We start from the raw sequence: 20,672 nt of genomic DNA on the forward strand, positions 1-20,672 counted from the left end.
TAATATATATATATATATATATAATTCTATAATAAGTAGTAATTTCTATAATAATTCTAAGTGTAGTTAATTCTACAATAAGTAGTCTATAATAAGTAATTCTCTTTAAGTAGTCTTAAAGAGAATTAAAAGAGGTCCTCGTCATTTTTCAGTCGAATAATTTGTCATGTATTCGTTTGGATTAGATGAAACAATGCGTTGTGAATACAGCACCATCTTGTGTTCGACATGTTGTTTACACTCGATTCAGGCATGCGCACATCAATACAGCATCATTTTTGTGATCAGTTCAACAATTATTATTTTTACGTTACTGTGAGGGGTAGGTTTGAGCTTGGGTAGAAGTTTGCGTTAAATAACACACTTTTTAATGGGTAATTTAATAAATAATCTAAATAATTATCGTTAATTTATGACCGTACTTGAATCCCTTCTAGCAACAACTTTTCAGTTTTTGGAGGTGAGTTCCTCTGGTATTCATTGCTTGTCTCTCAGATGTTTTAGATTTAACAATTATCTCAATATAACTCAACATTTCTTTTAATAAAAATAAATAAATAAATAAATCACCCATATACTGTATTTCAGGAGTTCAGTAACTGAAAAAAGAAATCAATTGGAAAAGGCATAAATCCTATGGAACAGATTTGCCAAAAAGTGCTTGTTAAGCAGTTTTAATGCTTGTCTGTTATAAAACTCAAGTCAAGCATTTACTTCTGTCACACCTTAAGAATGAACAGGAAATGGATACAAACAATGTTTCAATTTGTAATTAAGTATATCAGGCATGCAGCAGAGTAGATTACCGGGGTAGATCTGGTTACAAAAATTAGGATTAGAATTAAATTTTTTAGGAATTATTTAGGATTATAACCAGAGATGTATAGTAACGAAGTAGAACTACTTCACTACTGTACTTAAGTACTAAAAGGCAGTATCTGTACTTTACTGGAGTATTGTTTTTTTCTCCTACTTCCACTTTTACTTAAGTACATATTTTCGATGAGTTTAATACTTTTACTCCGATAGATTTTTTATGAGCTGCATCGTTACTCGTTACTAGAGGTGTCAAAATATACTGACGTCATTTATCTCCTATGTGCGGTGTCGCAATACTATGGCGAAGGACGGAGGCGCGAGGGTGAGTGAAGGCGGCACAGCACACGAGCCGCTATTTCACTACTACAGAGAAATGTTGTGAGACTCCATCTCTGCCTCTCACTTTGGACATTTGACCCGCTGGCCTGTTTGTGAGGTAACAGAAGGAGTTTCATCTCCTCTTGGCTGTTAAAGCGATACTTGTGGATCCAGACCTGGGCGTGTATGAGGTGCAAGTTTTCTCCACTGTGTCTATTATAGATTACCTGTGATAACCGCGTATTATACATACATAGACTGTAACCGCGGCTGTTCTTCCCGCCATCAGTGAACAACGCTTTCATTTCTAAAGCCGATAGCAGCCCTTTCTGTTGAGAAGGTGAAGACAATAACCAATCAAAGGGGTGTAAGACCTCGCCTGTCAGCGTTTAAAAAGCAGGTGGGAGAATATTTACATTAGTTTATTTGCTATAAATGCTCATGCTGTCTTCTGTGCATGAGTTTTGTTTGATACATTCAGAAAGAGTGTTTTCTTTGAGCGGGTCAAATTAAGGGTACAGTTTATATATATTACTGCTGTATTAAAGGACACAATTTTATTACAAGTAACCATTTAACTGTCACACCAAGAAAAAAACCAATAGAATTTTTTTATTTATTGCATTTCTTAACTCCTAATGTCGCTAGTTAACACAATCAATACATTTTCCCCCAACACATCCCATAATTTCTAAAATATCAGCCTCTACCAAATGGTTGAGATGTTAGTTTATGGTAAAAGTACCAGAATGAATAAATATACTATAAAATATGAAAAATATGAAGTTTAAGACCAATTTAATTAAAACATAATCAAAATGAAACATTTTTGAATACTAAATCATAGCCATAAGCCATAAAATATTTCAGATTTTCATTTAACACAGTAATATACACGTTTTCTTTTTTTTTACAATAAAATCAAAATCAAGTGAATTAGAACGTTCGTTTACAGCGTTTACAACCAGTAATTTGTGCTCCGAAAATGGGTTTCAATAGCGTTTTGAGTGGATTATGGACTGTTTTTGTGACACACAACTTTGAAAGGTGTGTGTTAAAGCTGTTATAATTTGTCAGATCTGTGGTTCAAGCGTGAGAGAAAAACAGTATTGTAAGTCATGTTTCTTTTCGTTCTGCTTAATGACGTGCCCCCAAAAAAGATATTTAAAATAAACAAAACAATATGATGTCTTTTGACTGCATTCTTTAATAACTACATTACACAATACTTCTACTTTTACTTTCAGTACTTGAGTAGTAAATTTTGAAATAAACTACTTGCAATACTTAAGTACAAAAAATGTTGAATACTTTAGTACTTCCACTTAAGTATGGTGCTTAAAGAGCACTTTTACTTCTACTCAAGTCACTTTTTGATAGAGTACTTGTACTTTTACTTAAGTCTGGGTCTTTAGTACTTTATACATCTCTGATTATAACTAATTAATTATAAGTTCTCATGCGGGTGCTCAGGCTGGACATATTTCCCTTTTATTATGAAATAATAATGAAATATGTACAAACATATACATCTCACATCTCTTTTTGAAAAAATAAAATAAAAATTAAAGAAAGTATATTAAAATCACAGGTATAAAAGCCGTAAAACAATGTAAATAAACATTTAAAACATTAACTTTTTTTTGTAGCTTTTCTTTTTCTAATGTTACACAGTGTAGTATTATATTGTTTAATTTTGTTAAACATCAATGGAAACATTCAATTTCATAATAAGTTATTTATTGTGGAAAAAATGCGTTTTAGATTTTTAAAATGCTCTTCACATTAACAAAAATACAAGTTTTTTATAGAACTGTTCACTGAACCCAACAAGCCCCTCCTAAGGCATCTAAAAAGTATTCAGGAACTTCCCTTAGAGTAATGGTTCTCAGTTCCAATCCTCAAGCCTAAACTGAGCTTTAAACTCAGATTGTCAACGTTTGAACAATTTGGAGTCTCAAAGGGTGGTCTGCAATCTTGACTGTACCAGGGAGGAAATATATATGAACAACAGATCTGACAGTGTTCACTTGTGTGATGTTCACTCACCATTTTAACCGTGAAGAAAAGCTTCAATGCACACTGGAGTCCAATCACACACATTTATACTTTTATTTTCAGTTTGTGATTTGAGATTTTATTTTGTTTAATGTACTGTTAGTCGTTTGAGTCTACAGTTTAACAATGTCCAGACTGAAACTTTGCTGTTTAAATAAAAGATTAGTCCAGTACACTATTTGTTGTATTAGTATATGATATTGTAATGTAAAACAACATATTGTCTAATAGTAAAACCTTCTCTGTGGTTCTATTTGGCTAAACAGACTCCACAAATCGGTGTTAAACATAGTAAACAAAGTATATGGCACTACTGGTTTATTAAAGAGATTCCTTCACCCAATAATGAATATTCTGTCATCTTTTACTCAGCCCTTACTATGAGTTTCTTTTGTTATACACAAAATGAGGTATTTTAAAAAATGCTGGAATCCTGTAACTATTGACTTCCATTGTATTTGTTTTCCTACTATGGACATCAATGGTTACAGATTTTCAGATTTCTTCAGAGTATCTTCTTTAGTGTTCAACAGAGGAAAGAAACGTATAGGTGTGGAACCACTTGAGTAAATAGTTTAGGGAGAACTATCTCTTTAATTGAGTAAAGAGTCATTTAGAAAACTCACAGAAATGATGATCAGAGCTTCAGTTTGATTCACAGGATTTTATTTGAATTATTAGCCAACAATATACAAAAGCAATTCATTACAAAACAATTCATTATAAAACAATTATGAACACTTAATTATAAAACAATCAGTCTCTCTTATGACAGAACACCAGATTCATTTATGAGGTAGAAAATAGTTGAGCAGATCTTTGATGACACTTTAGAGGAGAAAACTGTGACAGCACTGGACTTCCTAATGGAGTTTTGTCATTAATTCAGTTCAATTCATTTTCATTTCTATAGCGCTTTTACAATGTGGATTGTGTCAAAGCAGCTTAACATAGAAGAACATTGAAACTGTGTCAGTCCAGTTTTCAGAGTTGAAGTTCAGTTCAGTTCAGTGTGGTTTATTTTTCACTGCTGAAAGTCCAAACACTGAAGAGCAAACCCATTGATGCGCAGCTCCACAAGTCCCAAACCAAGCAAGCCAGCGGCGACAGTGGCGAGGAACAAAACTTCACCAATTGACTAAAGTGAAGGAAAAAACCTCGAGAGAAACCAGGCTCAGTTGGGCACGACCATTTCTCCTATGGCCAAACTTCTTGTGCAGAGCTGCAGTATTTAATTACCATTATTGTCATTAATTGCTCACCTCATGTCCTTAGTTCATATTCAGTTCATATTGAGAAATTAAAACATTTTAGATGAAATCTGAGAGCTCTCTGACCCTTAAACCACACGTTCATAAGAGCCCAGTGCACTGTATGTGTGTCACACTGCTGACGTTTAACCCAGAGGCCTGCGCGACTTCCTCTGATTTAAACAAAACGTGGACACATCTGAGGTAAACGTCAGCAGTGGACACACATACAGTGCAGGACAGAGCTCTCATGGTTTGATGATTTGATTTCATGTCAAATATTTTCATTTGTTTTCTGAAGATGAAGAAAGGTGTCAGGGGTTTGGAGCTACAGCTGTCATTTTGAACCGAAACTTCTTTTATGCAGAAAGAAAAACACAAAAAGATTAAAACAAAACTAATGACTTCAGAAGTACTGGACTGCACTGTATGTGTGTCGTGTTTACAGGACAGAGCTCTCATCAACACACGTCCTGAACTGACACTGAAGGAAAGTAAGGTCTTGTGGGTTTAGAATTACATAGTAACTAATAACTGAATTTCTGGGTAAAGTGTCCCTTTAATGAAATTTCTGCAAATGGTGCTCTCCTCTTCCTCGCTTCTTTAGTTTTTTCTAAAATGAAGAAAAACAATCAGAAATAACACAAAGTTATTAAAGCAGAATATGAAGGGCTGTCAAATAAAACTTGGAGCTCTAAAAAGAGCAGAAGAGAAAACAACAGGAATAGCATGAAGCAAAGAAAGAATGTAGATGTAGTTTTGTGCTCGGTGTGTTCCTCTACCTCCTCTTGTCTAGCTGCTGCACAGGATTTGGGCTCTTTGGATTGAACCACCGGTGCTCTTCAACCTGATGTAACTGTATCCGCTTCTCTGGATTACGGATCAAACACTGGGAAATCAGGTCCAGGCATTCTGAAAAGTGTCACAGAGAGTGTGAAATATGTCTGCATGTATTCATGAAGGTGTTTAAATCTTACTACATCAAATTACAAAACATCCACAATTCAATGACTTTAATATCTACAGTGCCTGTAACCATTATATTTAATCCTTTTTACTTGTGACTGACATATTTTATTCTGTCACTGAGGCTGAGATTGTTTAGAGGTGTCTGCTTACCTGAAGATAAGGTGAGGTCTGTCTGAAGGTCTCCAATGATTATCGAATGTGTGGTGCAAAAGGCCAATCGTCCATGCAATATTTCATACAGGATGATGCCTAATGTCCAGACGTATGCCGGGTTAGGAAAGAATGTGGGATCCCTTAAAACCTCAGGTGGTCTGTAAAATATGGCTCCTGTAAGAGAGACAGTTTCAGAATTCAGTCATTTCATAAGACAATACTGTGACCAAAGAAACGAACACAAAATGCCAACTCACCTCGATAATCACTGCTTTTGAAAGGCTCGCTGGTAATTGGCCGAGCACAACCAAAGTCAATCAATTTGAGCTCTAATCGGGGTTGAGTCACCAGGATGTTCCCCGGGTGTATATCGCCATGGAAAACTCCACGCTCAGCGCAGAACTTGACACCTTGTACCAACTGACGCATTAACCGGCGTGCTTGGCTTTCCTCAATGTCCAATGTACGTCTGACATAATAAGCCAAGTTCTGGCATGACTCTGGGTACTCCAGAATGAGAACGAAGTCGTTCTCATTCTCAATCCAGTGGTGTAATGTGATGATGCTGGGACAAGTTGGGGCATTCATCAGTCTAAGCATCATTGCCACTTCTGCAAGCACAGGTGTGGAATGACCATCCTAGAAAAAAAACAGATTTCAAAGATATTACCAAAGCAGAATGACACAAAGTACAGTAACAGAAACTTGTCACGAAGTAAATAATCACTAAGCTTCATGTTTTGACACATTTTTGCTTGTATTTGAGCATTTAGTCATGCAGTTTAAGCTAAGAGGACTCTACATGTGTGTGTTCTGTCCGTCTCTGAGGCTGAGCACATGCACACAACAGCACAAGCTCTCTTAAGCACTATTGAAGACATGAATGAATCATATACACTCTAATAAATCAAGCACATCCCATGCTGCAAAAGTCACGCTACATGATTTCACTGATTTCCACGTGAAACTGAGCTTTGTGTAGAAATGAATGCAGACTGCTTTACAAGGGGCCGGGATATGACGCAATGATCATCTTTATCTCCATTAATGTTAAATGAATTTTAATTAATTCCACAGCCCTACATTCATGTGTTCAAAACTTCTCTCTGGGTTTATTTCTTCTGCTGAACACAAAAGAAGACATTTTGAAGAATGTTGAAACCCAGTAAGCATTGACTTCATAAGCATTTTCTTTTTCTACAATGGAAGTCAGTGGCTACCTGTTTCCAACATATCTGCTTTTGAGTTCAGTTTAAAGTGGTCCAGACAGGTACGGGACAAGTGAAGCATGAGTAAATGGTCAGCACATTTTCACTGTTGTGTGAATTATTCAACTTACAATGTCAAGATAACGGTCCTGTTCACGCTTCTTGATCCACTTCAGGGCAACCTGCGGAAAAACAACAACAAGTGAAATTAAAGCCAACAAATTATTTATATTTAATAATCAGGAGGAAAATGTTGACTGAATTTAAAAAATAGTTCCCTACCTTTAATCTCTCATTAAATACGTGAGATCCCAGATACACCTTGCCAAAACTTCCTTCTCCAATTAGGTCTTTCACTTCAAAAAGAGACACCATAGATCCTGAAAAATAGAAAAAGAGCAGGGAGATTTACTTGGATTGTCTGGTGTGAAACGGATCAAATAAATGACTTCTATCCTTTGAATCTGGATCTAATGCAATGAGCTAAAAGCAGTAACTTCTATCAGAATCGCAGGAGTAAATTGATTACTAATTTATATTAATTATGAATTACAGAAAATAGAAGGAAGTGATAACTTACCAAAAGTGAGCCCAGAAGCCTTTTTAGGCTCCTCAGGAACCTGGCCTGGCAGACATACTGACTCAGGGTCAGCTAGTTCTGCGTTTTCAGGCGTAACTTCAACTGGCACTGCCTCAGAGTCCGCTTTATCTTCCAGCTCGGGCTCGGGCTCTGACTCTGGCTCGGGCTCTGGCTCAGGCTGTGGTGTAAGATGCTGGACTATATCTGTGTCACAGCACAGGAAATGGCGCTTTGCAGCCTTCCATACTCTCTTAAAGAAAGCAGAGACTCTTTTGCCTTTCCTTCCTTTCTTGGGTTTTTCTAAAATGAAGAAAACAAACAGAAACATCTCCATGAACAGAGCTGCAGCTACAGTGCTCAGCATATTCATATATGCTGTACACCCCATTTTGAAAATGAATGTCTTTATCCATTTCTCTGTGAATATGGGTAATATATATTGGTGCATTTGAACAAAACAGATTAATTAAACAGATTTATTTATTAAAATAATATTTTAGTCACAGAACATCTTTAAAAATGGAAAGATAACACATTTACAGTCATGCAAAATATTGCAAAAAAACAATTACAAACATCAACATTTCAACAAAATTGACTATATTTTTAGTTTCTCTTAGAGTTTTGCTAATTTTGAAAATTTTATTTAATATTTTCCCCTAACATATAAATTTGGGCTACTAATTTTTGAACCATTATTGTAATTATTTTGTTAGATAAGCTCCAGATTTGGCTTCAGTACTGACTAAACTAATGTACACGCACAAATATAATATTGTAAAACATCCTATAGAAAATATTAATTTAAATGAGAGATTTGTGGGGGGTGTACTCATATATGTTTAGCACTGTATTAATTATACACAACCAATAGTTCAACAACTGACACTGTCTGATTTATAAGTTAAAAACAACAAAGCTTGAAAATAACAGATGGCAGAACTAAAATGAACCAAATTCAGGAGGACTCACCATCAATCCCATCAATTTTAGAGGGGTCTTGAACAGACGGAGGCGACTCAGGACAGGCCGAATCTGCATCCGTCATTTTTGTAATATTGGAGGGGCCATGGACACTGATTGGCTGCGGATCTTCCCAGATCTGGCCTGGCAGACACAACAGCTCAGTATCAACATGACCTTTGATGGCCGTTGAGGACTCAGGACGGGCCGGATCTGCTGTTTGCTTGATCCTGGAGGGGCCCGGAACACTCAACGGCTGAGGGTCTTCACAGATCTGGACTGGCGAACGCATCTGCTCTGTGTCAACATGATCTGCGATGGTCGTTGGCTTGATCCCGGATGATCCTGGAACAGCCAACGACTCGAGACAGTCGCAGACCTGGACTGGCGGACGCATCTGCTCAGGTTCAACATGACCTGTGAGGGCCGTTGAGGACTCAGGACGGGCCGGATCTGCATTCGCCACATCTGCTGTTTGCTTGATGCTGAAGGGGCCCGGAACACTCAACGGCTGAGGATCTTCACAGACCTGGCCTGGCTGCCACACCGGCTCAAGGTCTGCATGTGCTGCGAGGGTCCTGGAGGGACCTGGAACAGGCAGATGCTCGAAATCATCGATATCTGATTGTGGTTCAAAGGGGACCACTCTGTTCCGGTCACAGCAAAGGAAAGGGCGCTTTGCAGCCTTCCATGCTCTCTTAAAGAAAGCAGAGGCTCTTTTCCCTTTCCTTCCTTTCTCTGGGTTTTCTAAAAGAATCGAAATGAACAGGAAAACATTAGAAACCTCTTTAACCACAGGTTTAATATAAACACACTTTTATAAATTGGAAATATAAAAGACAATCACACAAAAGAAACAACAATAATAAATGTACAATTATAATAGAAAATGTTTAAATGCCACTTCTCCACCACAACTGGAACTTCAGTTACAGAAACAGAGCTTTAGACATTTATTAATATTGAGGTAAAGTTGGATTTATATTTGCACATTTGTTCATTTAACGGTCCATATATATTGTTTACCATGCTAATTTGAATACTGGGTCTGAAATCGCATGCAAGTATGAATTCAAATCAACATTAGCACTATTTAAGTGACTAAACAATCTTGTACGATGACAGTCATTGGCTGTTAATATGATTTGCCCATTTAGAATTTGAAACAATATTTTTCTGTTATTATATTATTAAGGAGAAAGTCAGAATGTGTGAATTTAAAACCAACTTCATTGTATTAATTCATCCCTGCCTAAACAAATCAAGATTTAAATATAATATTCTCACTCAGTTTGCTTAAGTATAACAAATATTCCTCCACACCATCAAAAACTAAGAAAATTACTGTGTAGGTCTACACATAGGATTTCAATTAAAGTAATAGAAAATGCCAAGTAACGTTAACAAGGCACAATTTCTGTTGAGTGCAAAGGAAAAACTTAAAAGCCAGAATGTCAATACATAAAACGACAGCAGGGCTTAGTCACAAATATATACAAAACCATAACTAAACACACAAAAAACACATTACAATGAAGAGATGTTGCATATTTGCCTCTTAGGTCTGTACCCTAATAACCTTACATGGCGATATATTATTATTATTTTACTTTTTACTGAATAATTTACTGTATTATTAAACAATATGTGGGAATACACCGTTTTTGTAAACTCTCATCTCACCTGTTGGGCTTCTCATCATGGTAGGAGGTGTAGGAGAAGCCATCATGTCACTCTGATTATTATCGTTGACAAAGTCAGTCGTGATCGTATTAACTCGAGTAAAAAACACAGCTGACATATTATTCGCAATTTGAGACGCAAAACAAGTCGTTAAAGTCATTAACTCACTGTTCACTGTACTCGTTCGTTTGTCACTGAGGAAATTCTGAACTGTATTCTGTTCTGTGACGTAACGGCATTCTTTCGTTCTATTTATTTGTCATTAGCGGGGGCGTAGGCCGCGGGGTGATCCAAGATGGCGCTATGATCGGTCAAGTTTTGTTTAGCGTGTTATGATATAAATTCTGGCTGCATATAAAACAACCCAACCCAGGGGCGGATTGGCCATCTGACAAATGCCAGAAGGGCCGGACCATTTTTTTTAAAAAATGTGGGTCGGTCAGGTTTTTTTTTATATGTATTGTTTTTACATGCAGGCAACTTTTATCTCTTATAATAATAATAATAATAATAATAATAATAATAATAATAATAATAATAATAAATGTAAACAATAATAATAATAAACGTCGGCCGGCTGGTTTTGAGATGGGCCGACCTAATCCGACCCAATCAGAGGTTACGCGGACGTAACGTTAATCAAAATCTGGCAAGAATGTCAAAAAAACAGTAGGTGCAACACAAGCTAATTGTCAGATGGGCCGAAAAGCTAAGAGAAAGCAAAAATGGGCTCTAAAATCGCTAAAGACGCTGCCAAATGCATAAAATTACCTGGATTATTCTCGAAAGGTTTAAATTCGGCTGATGCATCGGAGGACTGTAGCGCGGTAGAGGAGGTAAGAAGAAAATTGAAAATATACTTCTAAGTCATTACACTAAAATATACTAATTCATTTTTACACCATTCACGCTACTTCTGACAGTTTTGGACAGTAACCTACACGGTGTTTAACAGTTTTAAGCTTAGCATAGAACTCCCGTACATTTTACAAGGTCATTATCAGCAGGTAACGTGGGGTTTAGGGTATACAGACTGCTGAATGCAACTAGCAGTATAGTCTAACATGCAATAGAACCTATAGCTATAGCCTCCAATTAACGATAAATTAACCCTTATGATAGGACCTGTAACCTGTGAATGTGTATCACACATACACATCTTTACATACAAATGTAGGCGCAGCAATAACAACACTTCAACATACTTTAATTCACAAATAACTATATATCATGAAGGATTAAAAATGTACAAATCTGCTGGTACACACACACACACACACACAAATATTGCTGGTTTTTTTTTGCTATATATTCTATTCCTTTTTGTGATACTGTTATTACTTAATTGTATTAATGCGTATTCCAATGTTGAGAGCAGTCAGTTAGAAAACATTTTGCTGCAATCTTTACATCCTATAATGCAGGGGCGTCACTAGACCCAATTTACTGGGGCACGTGCCCCAGTAAAAAACTCCAGTGCCCCAGTAAATGCATTGAGATATGATTTACTTCATATGCAAAGTATATTTATTAAGAGTGGTAATTCCGAAATAAAGACGTTATTCTGTATGTGCAACTGAACCAACGCAGTGCAATCAAAAAGCAAACTAACGCATCTCCACATGTGCGCAGAGAATATAATAAATATTTTAAAATATATATATATAGAGTGTGTGTGTATATATATATATATATATATATATATATATATATATATATATATATATATATATATATATATATATATATAGGGGGGGGGTGTTGGGAAGGGGGTGCTTTATGTCTAGCAACGCCCCTGCTATAACCTAGGATGTTGCTGGAATCAGTGCAGCCAGAGACTGTTCTGCCAATACCAGTGTTGTGAGAAAGGATGCTACGGTGTACCCAGCAGAGACAGGGAGGAGTATAGTAGAGGTAGGAAAAACAAAACAGTTACACACTGTAACAAGCAACAAAAATCAGTCCAAGGCACTCGAAAGATGTGGAAAAAAATATAAATTCACATGGCTAATCTTTTAAAAACCCACGCGTTTAGGCAGAGAGCTGCCTTCATCAGGGTAACAGTGATCAGGTGCGTTTGGAGTTTCACTGTTAAGCTGCTGTCACACTTGACTTTCCTTCCCATAAACTTCCATTCATACGCACGCGAATGCGTCAGACCGGAAACGCAAGGTCATGCGTCAAGTTTCGCAGGTCGCTGCGGTGCAAAGTTCAAGCTTGGTGAACTCTGACCTGCGAAATCGCATCACTTGACTGCGTGAGACCAATCGAGGATCAAAACAGGACCTCTCTGGACAGAAATTTAAAACATGGAGCAATCGCTCGCTTTTTAAAGGTCTAATCATCTTGTTTAACCCCGCCCCTTTTCGCAGCACTGTACTACAGAATTTCGCACACACAAAGCCCAGTGTGATCGTTGCTTTAAGCTGCTGTCACACTTGACTTTTCCTCCCACAGACGTTCATTCATACGCACGCGAATGCGTCAGACCGGAAACGCAGGGTCATGCGTCAAATTTCGCATGTTGTTGCGGTGCAAAGTTCAAGCTTGGTGAACTCTGACCTGCAAAATCGCATCACTTGACTGCGTGAGACCAATCGAGGATCAAAACATGACCTCTCTGGACAGAAATTTAAAACATGGAGCAATCGCTCGCTTTTTAAAGGTCTAATCATCTTGTTGAACCCCGCCCCTTTTCGCAGCGCTGTACGGCAGAATTTCGCACACACAAAGCCCAGTGTGACCGTAGCTTCAAGCTGCTGTCACACTTGACTTTTCTTCCCATAGACTTCCATTCATACGCACGCGAATGCGTCAGACCGGAAACGCAGGGTCATGCATCAAGTTTCGCAGGTCGCTGCGGTGCAAAGTTCAAGCTTGGTGAACTCTGACTTGCGAAATCGCATCACTTGACTGCGTGAGACCAATCGAGGATAAAAACAGGACCTCTCTGGACAGAAATTTAAAACATGGAGCAATCGCTCGCTTTTTTTAATGTCTAATCATCTTGTTTAATCCCGCCCCTTTTCGCAGCGCAGTACGACAGAATTTTGCACACACAAACTCTAGTGTGACCGCAGCTTTAAGGTTTTTAAAAGATTAGCCACGCGATTAATATTTTTAATAACTTTTTAATATTTTATCCACATCTTTTGAGTGCTTTGGTCTGATTTTTGTTGCTTGTTTTGATAAATCCCTTGCCCAAAGAGCACCGACACATTATTTGAGCTACCCCAAAGCACTTTTTGTTTGTTTTTTTGGAGTTCAGACTGTACTTTGGTTTTGTAATTAACTCTAAAGTAGAGGTGAACACATGACAATAATTGTAATTATGGCTACGTAGTTACATTTGAACTGAACTGTATGTTCGGTCATAATTATTAATATTTAGTCAATAGGTCACCTATAATTGTTTTATAAGCATATATTTATTCAAAACAAGAATGAGGCAAAGCCTAGCATAAGCAATGTTCCAAGTAATGATGACACTCAAAGTGACTGCAGAGACCAGCAACAAGCATGGACACAATGACAGTCAGGCAAGAGTGAGGAGCAAGTATAATCACAGACAGCTGTACAAACATTAAAATTGCAGAGTTACTTAATAATTAAGAAGTTAATACGGATGAGAAGATGTAGAATCAGACATAGAAACAAGGAGAAGCCAACATATAGACAGTGGCAATAAAGAACAACACTGCGGAGAATGACATGTATAGTTATTTGTGAATAAAAGTATGCTGAGGTGTTGCTAGTGCTGCATGTCCATTTGTGTGTTAAGGTGTGTGTGTGTGCGCTATACACGTTCACAGGTTATTCCTAACATAAGTAAAGGCAGACAAATGGCATAAACAGACAGCACACAGACTCTACAAGATTCACAGATTATTTTTATTTAGTTTTTACTGTATGTTTAAACTTGTTATAAACAGGTGCTTTTGTCCAAGTCTGCCCCTGACCCAACCCATAGCAATCTGTTGTTTGAGAGACGAGGCGACTTTTGCAGAGCATTCCTGTGCGAATCCTGAGATTTCTGAAGCTGTTCGAGGATTTCTGAGAGAAGACTAATTTTAAACACAGTTTCTTTAATCAGTTTTTATTTGCGTTCTTGTTTTCTGATTATTTCATTAAACATTTGCTTACATACGCATACGCAAGTTTCATATATTGTTTTGAACATCCAATAGTGTGGGTGTATATGCGAGTAATTTATAGGTATATATGTACCTGTTTTATGTATGAGTTGATAAGCGAAGTTTGATTTAAATCCTACAGCCTCATAGCTATTGACCAATCGGCAGAAAAAGGGGTGTCTCTGTCTCGTGCACACCCACACGTTGAAATCTCGTTTTCTTTGGTGTTCGTTTTTTGATCAAACGAATTGTTATTTTGTTTTTGTTTTCTGTTTGTTTTAATTCTCCGTTTTGAGTTCAAAACAGGATAACAGATTTTGTTTTTTTGTGTGCCTACTGTTTTTCTGGTGTTTCCTTTTTCAGAATAAAAGGAATAATCAGATGAACGGATGGTACACGGACCATAGAGTTCGTTGTGTGCGATTTACTGTATCTTTAAGCCACAGCTTCAAGACCCAGGGCCCTAGCATTTTTGAAAAATAAACTGCAGGTTAAAAAGTGTGTGTGTGTGTGTGTGTGTATATATATATGTATATATATGTATATGTAATCGGCGGTTGTTTCACTGGAAAATCTTACAGCGCTCATCATCTGACAGGGTGTTTCGGCCGGACAACAGGATCGCGGAGGAAGCTGCGTTTTGTTGTTTGTCGTATTTCTACTTTTTCCCCAAATGTTTTCAAAATAGTTACTTCTGCACGCTCTACCTGACTCTACTCTTATCGCTGGCAGACTGGTGTCACTAAAATCTCTATGATTGTGAACAACAGCAAGAAAGTAATACACTGTCCATTTAAATAATTACATTTAAAACAGAGGAGAAGCAGATGAGTTTGACTGTACCGGGGAAATACCTCACACTCGTGGTGCTAAAACATTTGCCGTCAATATGCAGAGGAATGACCTACTCTCAATGCTGCAGGTGTGAGAGATGGCTGTGTGGTACTGTGCCACGTTTGAGTGCTCTGAGGTGGGGGAGAGACAGACAGCATTACAGCAGCTCGTTACGAAGAGTAACGTTAGGAATTGTACAGCAGGGACACACGAGAGTCTCTAAAAATCTTCAGTAACACCTAATAACTTTTGCTAGTCGTTTTTTTAAAAAGTTGGCACTAGAAGGGTCTGAAAAGTCAGTAAGTTGGCAACACTGGCTGGCATGTGCAGTACGGACGGAACATTCTATTATTCATGGGGGACCCCTGGTTATTAAAAGAAGTAATAACGTAAAAATCTTAATGGTTATAGACAGATTTTACAACATGCGATTAAAAAATGTTTAAAAGAGCTATATGATTAATATAGCCTTTTTGGCATTGGTCGAGGCCCCCTAATTACCCAGGGCCCTACGCGGCTGCTTACATCACTTATTGATTAAGTCCACCCCTGTCCAGGAGTGCTGCTTTGACCCAGACAGCAGCTCTGGACACAGACACATGGGTCGGCACCGCTGAGTTTCCTGGTTATTTGGCTCCTCTGCTTTCACATTTGGCTGAATCTGCATCGACAGACCAGAGGAACAGCAAGAGGAAAAGGCAAAGCAGCATCCAGCAAACGCCATCCACCTCTTCCCGGAGACCGGCCAAACGCTCTCGCAGAGGTCAGCACAGCTCATCTTCCAGATCTTATGGCTCAGTTAGGAAATGATTTGTCATTGAAGACACTGCTGTATGTTTTCTCTGTTTTCTTGATTTCTTGTGCTCTTCTGTTGCAGACTTGTACCTGAAGGGCTCGCTGCTGGGACGAGGTGGATTCGGCTCTGTGTTTGCTGGGATCCGCAGGTCTGATGGACTGCCAGTAAGAGATTTACTTCCCTCCTTTATTTAGACTTGCTTTAGAAATGTTGCTGTCAGTAAATGTCATGTGTAACAGTCAGGCAGGTGTGACTGACTTTTTCTGTCTGCAGGTGGCCATCAAGTTTGTGTTGAAACACCGGACCCCCGAGAGACTGAAAGTTGTATGTTTTGGTGTGAATCTGTTGTGTTTGCCGTGTTTAATTCAGTCCTGGATATAATGGAGAGTTTGTCCTGCAGGACGGTCAGGGTCAGCTGCCGCTGGATGTGGCATTAATGACCTGCGTCATCTCAGCTCCTGCCTGCCCCAGTGTCCTGCAGCTGCTGGGCTGGTTTAACCGTCCCAGATGCTACGTCCTGATCCTGGAGCGTCCAGCTCCTTGCCAAGATCTCCAGAGCTTCTGTGAGGCGAACGGCTGTCTGGACGAGCGTCTGACCAAGAAAGTGCTGGTGCAGCTGATCGCGGTGCTGAAACACTGCGAGAGCCGCGGCGTCCTGCACCAGGGCGTCAAGCCAGAGAACCTGCTGATCACCACAGAGTCTTAAGACATCAAGCTGCTGGACTTCGGCTGTGGAGATCTGCTGAATCACTCGGCCTACAAATACTTTACAGGTGGGTTTGAGTTACAGAAGGAACTTTCTGTTGATGTTTGTGAACGTCTGCTGATCAACTAAAGGGAATTTGTTTGTACTGGAGCATTTTAAGCAGATGTTTGTGGTCTTCTTGTGTCTCTCAAGCCTATCAGAAGCAGAGAAGGGTGCGTCCTTGCAACACAGTATGATGGCAGTGCAAGAAACTGAGAGAGCCCGGAGCTTGCTTCTGCACGATTTGCTCGCGGAAGATTTAGACTTCAGTCATAGAGCCGTTGCCCGTGCACTCAAACTTACCACGACGTTGCCGGGAGCAACTGTTACAGCTGACACACCGTTGTCTATGACTGCAATTTAAAAAATACATTTGTGCACATTTATAGCAGAACATGATTTGTCATTCAGAATTTCGCAGCCACTGGTCACCCTGTGTACAACAAAAAAACTGGCAGAAGACGAAGCGTTAACTAGCCTGTCGGTTTCAAATCAACATGCGAGTTACATAAACACTCATGGAATTGCATTACAGTTCAAAAATTGTTTGTCTGAGAAGCTAAAAAAATGCATGTCCTCTAGGGGTGTAACAGATCACTGTTGATCCATGATCTGTACGGATCGCAACTCACGGTTCGGAATGCGGGTGAATCCCGGATTAATAACTTTTTTTTTAATTTGTAGATTAATCCAACATTTATAACAATTGCAGAGAGATCGGCTCATGCATATGAAAGAATTTTGTCCTCCCTGTGAGATATAATGATGACAGAAAAAGTTGTGGAGGACATAAATGCTTAGGCTATTAATTAAAGGTGTTTTCTGTCACTGCTTGTTTAGCCTGCATTAATGTGTTCAGAGTAAAACTGCACAGTTAGACATTAAAAGATTGTGATCTCAGTTCAAACCCGCGCAACATCAACGATAAATGATAGTGATTTGCATATTTATATCCACATTCAAGGTTTATACATATTCAATCCTTCAAAGCGCTGCATTCATATCTGCATCGAGAGAGATTCAGTTTTTACACTTTCAGTTAGTTACAAACAATTAAATAACACAGAAGTACTGGGAGAACAGTTTAAAGTACAGATATAAACACTGATGTTTATGGTGAAGATTAAAATAACCGTTTAATGAAACATAACGCTGGTGAATGTTTGACGCTGGTGAAAGCAATTACATTGTGTAACCAACAGATGGCGACAAACAACCATCAGAATTATGTCACTGAATAGGTTTTCAAAAATAGTACACCAATAATGAAGCATGAAGTTTTATGTGTGAATTGTTGAATTATTAATTCCAAATAAATATGATCTGTTGTACAAGATGTCAGATTTCTATATTTAGCATTATCAGCAACAGTAGCAAAGATCATATTTCGTATTGAATACTTTTCTTTTTTCAGCTGGGTCTTACTTGATTTTTATTTTTATAAAAAAGACAGTTTCTTAGTTCTGTTTGTAAAAGCCAATGGGGTTTTTAGCAGTAATATTTTTGTATAAATGGAAAGCAAATGACTTTTGTCTCCTCCCTTTTTTGCTGATCCGAAAAATGGTCCGATCCGTGACTCAAAAACCACAGTGTGATCCGAACTGCAGATCTGTGATCTGTTACAGCACTAATGTTCTCACTCAATGTTGATGAAGCAACAACCTTGAATATGGATAAAGTACTCAATGTGCTTGTTCGCTTTTTTCACTTCTATTCTTCAGTTTAACAGTTCAGTTCTTGAACACTTTGAGCACTTGTTATTGTATAGAAGAAAACACTTTATTTGACATAGTACTTTTAAATAAATGATGCAAAGCATAATCATTGGAGAGAGTCTATCTCAGTTTACCAGTTTAAGCACTTTAAGCTCTTGTTACTTTATTTTTGTTATTATCGTCAATATTCGAAGTAAGTCTTTCTGTGCAGTTTCTCTCCAGATTCATCAGAAAGGTATATTTCAAGAGTTCCCACTTAGATATGCTTGACGTATAAAGCAGGTTTGGCATGCTGTCCCGGGAGAGAACCCTGAGCTCTGAGATATTTGAGCCCAGGGCTCCCGCCCGGTCGATAAGCATATCAGGAGATCCGAGATCAGGTAGGTCTCGAGAGCTCCCCCTTTAGAAAAGGGAGGAAAAGGAGGAGATTGGGTGGAAGGGGGGATTCTTCCAAACAAAGATAGAAACAGTAGGGAGAAAATGATCCATTTATAGTAAACTAGGATCACTCTGATTGGATTATTACTGATTACAGATGAGTGGCCAGACGTGCTCAATCATATCACTTGCTCCTCTCGAAATTAGTTTATGAAACTTCACTTATTCTATGATTTACATAAACAGGCAACCAATTTGAATATCAAGGGAAAGTCCATTTATTTCAATAGTTTGTTTCAAAAAGTGAAACTTGTGTGTTATGTTAGTTCACTACAAACAAAGTGAAATATTTCAAGTCTTATTTGATTTAATTTGAATGATTATGGATTAAAGATGAAAACTATTACAGAGCCTGTCCTTTTGACTTGTTGCTGGTAACAGTCTAGATGATGCTTTTCTTATTTGGTCTAAACCCCTACAGATTCCATTTCTGGCAAAAAAAAAAAACCCTGAAATACTGATTCATCTGACCAAAGTACACGTTTACACTGTGTGATGGTCAATCCCAGATGCCTCCGAGCTCAGAAAAGTCAATGGCACTTTTGGACACTGTTAACAAAGGGCTTCCTTTTGCCACAGTATAGTTTGAACTGTCATTTGTGGATGCAACTATAGTGGTACTTGACAAAGGTTTGACAAAGTAGTCCTGAGCCAATGTCCTGAGCCCATCCTGACGATTCTTGATGCAGTGCCGCCTGAGGGATCGGAGATCACGTTTGTTTAGCTTAAGCTTGCGCCCTTGTCCTTTACGCACTGAAATTCATCCAGATTTCTTGAATCTTTTAATCATGTTGTGCATTGTTGAAGGTGAAATTTCCAAATGTCTTCCTGTCTTCCTTTGAGGAACATTGTTTTTAACATTTCAATCATTTTCTCACGTTTTTGTTGGCAAACTGGCAATCCTCAGCACATCTTTGCTCCTAAAGGACTAGATCTTCCTTGGATGCTGCTTTTGTACCAAATCATAATTACAATCACCTGTTGACATCACCTGTTTCACATCACATCATTATTTAACCAATTTACCTGATACCCTAACAGTGGTGGATTTAGGCATGGGTAATATGGGCGATCGCCCAGGGTGGCATCTTGCTCGGGGCCGGCACGGGGAGACGCTTTATGCAAGTGTATAAATTTAGAGTGGTAATCCCAGAATAAAGACGTCAGGGGCCATTCACATTTGGTGTCTTTTGCCTGCACAAACTGAAACAACGCTGGTGAAATCAAACTTAAGCATGCACGCATAAAATTATTCTCACACGCCTCACACGCTGCTTTGCTCCCAGTGGGAATACCGGTTGTTTACATGGACGCCGATAAAATACACGCCTCTTATGCACTGTGAAATCGGAGTAACTTTTATGTAAAGCGTGTCGGCACGCAACGAGCTTTGCAAGTTGATAAAACTAAAGTTATAATATGATGATCTTATTTTGACTAAGCATGGCTATGAATCAGAAAGGAGAGATGAGTCAGGGATGTAAGACTTAATAACATTAATTTATTTATTTAGAATAATAATAATAATAATCAGATTTATATATTTTATACTAAGTAATTAAAATGCATGTTTTGGGGTATTGGGGCCTGGCCATGGTTGAGCAATGCCCCTGGGGGTTACTTTCATGGGCTATGATAGTATAATTGATGACTGCAGCCAGGGCCGGCCCAAGCCTTCAGGGGGCCCTAAGCAGGATTTTATTTGGGCCCCCCTTAGTGCAAACAATATTGATTATTCGCACGCTATGGCGGATAATTTTGAGCACATATTCCTGTATGAAGAACACTGACCGCGGGCACGCGCGAGCGATATAGCGAAGTGAAAGCGCATCTGTGAGGAAGAAACTAGTGGAAAATTCGAGGGAGCTAGGTGTCTAAAACACACAAATACCTTGTCCCAGCTTGGACAAAAGAAGGTGTCCGTATGCCTGAGATTTTCACCATTGCAATGGCTCAACTGACAGTAGTTTACATGACGCTGGTTTATGTCTGATGATCCGCCATTACGGC

At 38.5% G+C, this 20,672-nt stretch overlaps 1 protein-coding gene and 1 pseudogene across 1 annotated transcript; one reads left to right on the forward strand and one right to left on the reverse strand.

Annotated features, from left to right (window-relative positions):
* Nucleotides 1-5,223: 5,223 nt before the first annotated feature.
* On the reverse strand, nucleotides 5,224-7,743 carry LOC130235864 (serine/threonine-protein kinase pim-2-like). Its single transcript, XM_056466376.1, has 6 exons — nucleotides 7,356-7,743; nucleotides 7,058-7,155; nucleotides 6,907-6,957; nucleotides 5,825-6,206; nucleotides 5,565-5,741; nucleotides 5,224-5,357 (listed from the first exon to the last, which is right to left on the reverse strand). Exons 1-6 carry the CDS (start codon nucleotides 7,741-7,743, stop codon nucleotides 5,224-5,226), a joined length of 1,230 nt encoding a protein of 409 aa, XP_056322351.1.
* Nucleotides 7,744-13,483: 5,740 nt separating this feature from the next.
* LOC130236711 (serine/threonine-protein kinase pim-3-like) lies at nucleotides 13,484-16,599 on the forward strand (annotated as a pseudogene).
* The last annotated feature ends 4,073 nt before the right edge of the window (nucleotides 16,600-20,672 follow it).

This window comes from Danio aesculapii, chromosome 10 (genome assembly GCF_903798145.1).
Source record: "Danio aesculapii chromosome 10, fDanAes4.1, whole genome shotgun sequence".
In the NCBI taxonomy this organism is placed as follows: Eukaryota; Metazoa; Chordata; class Actinopteri; order Cypriniformes; family Danionidae; genus Danio; species Danio aesculapii.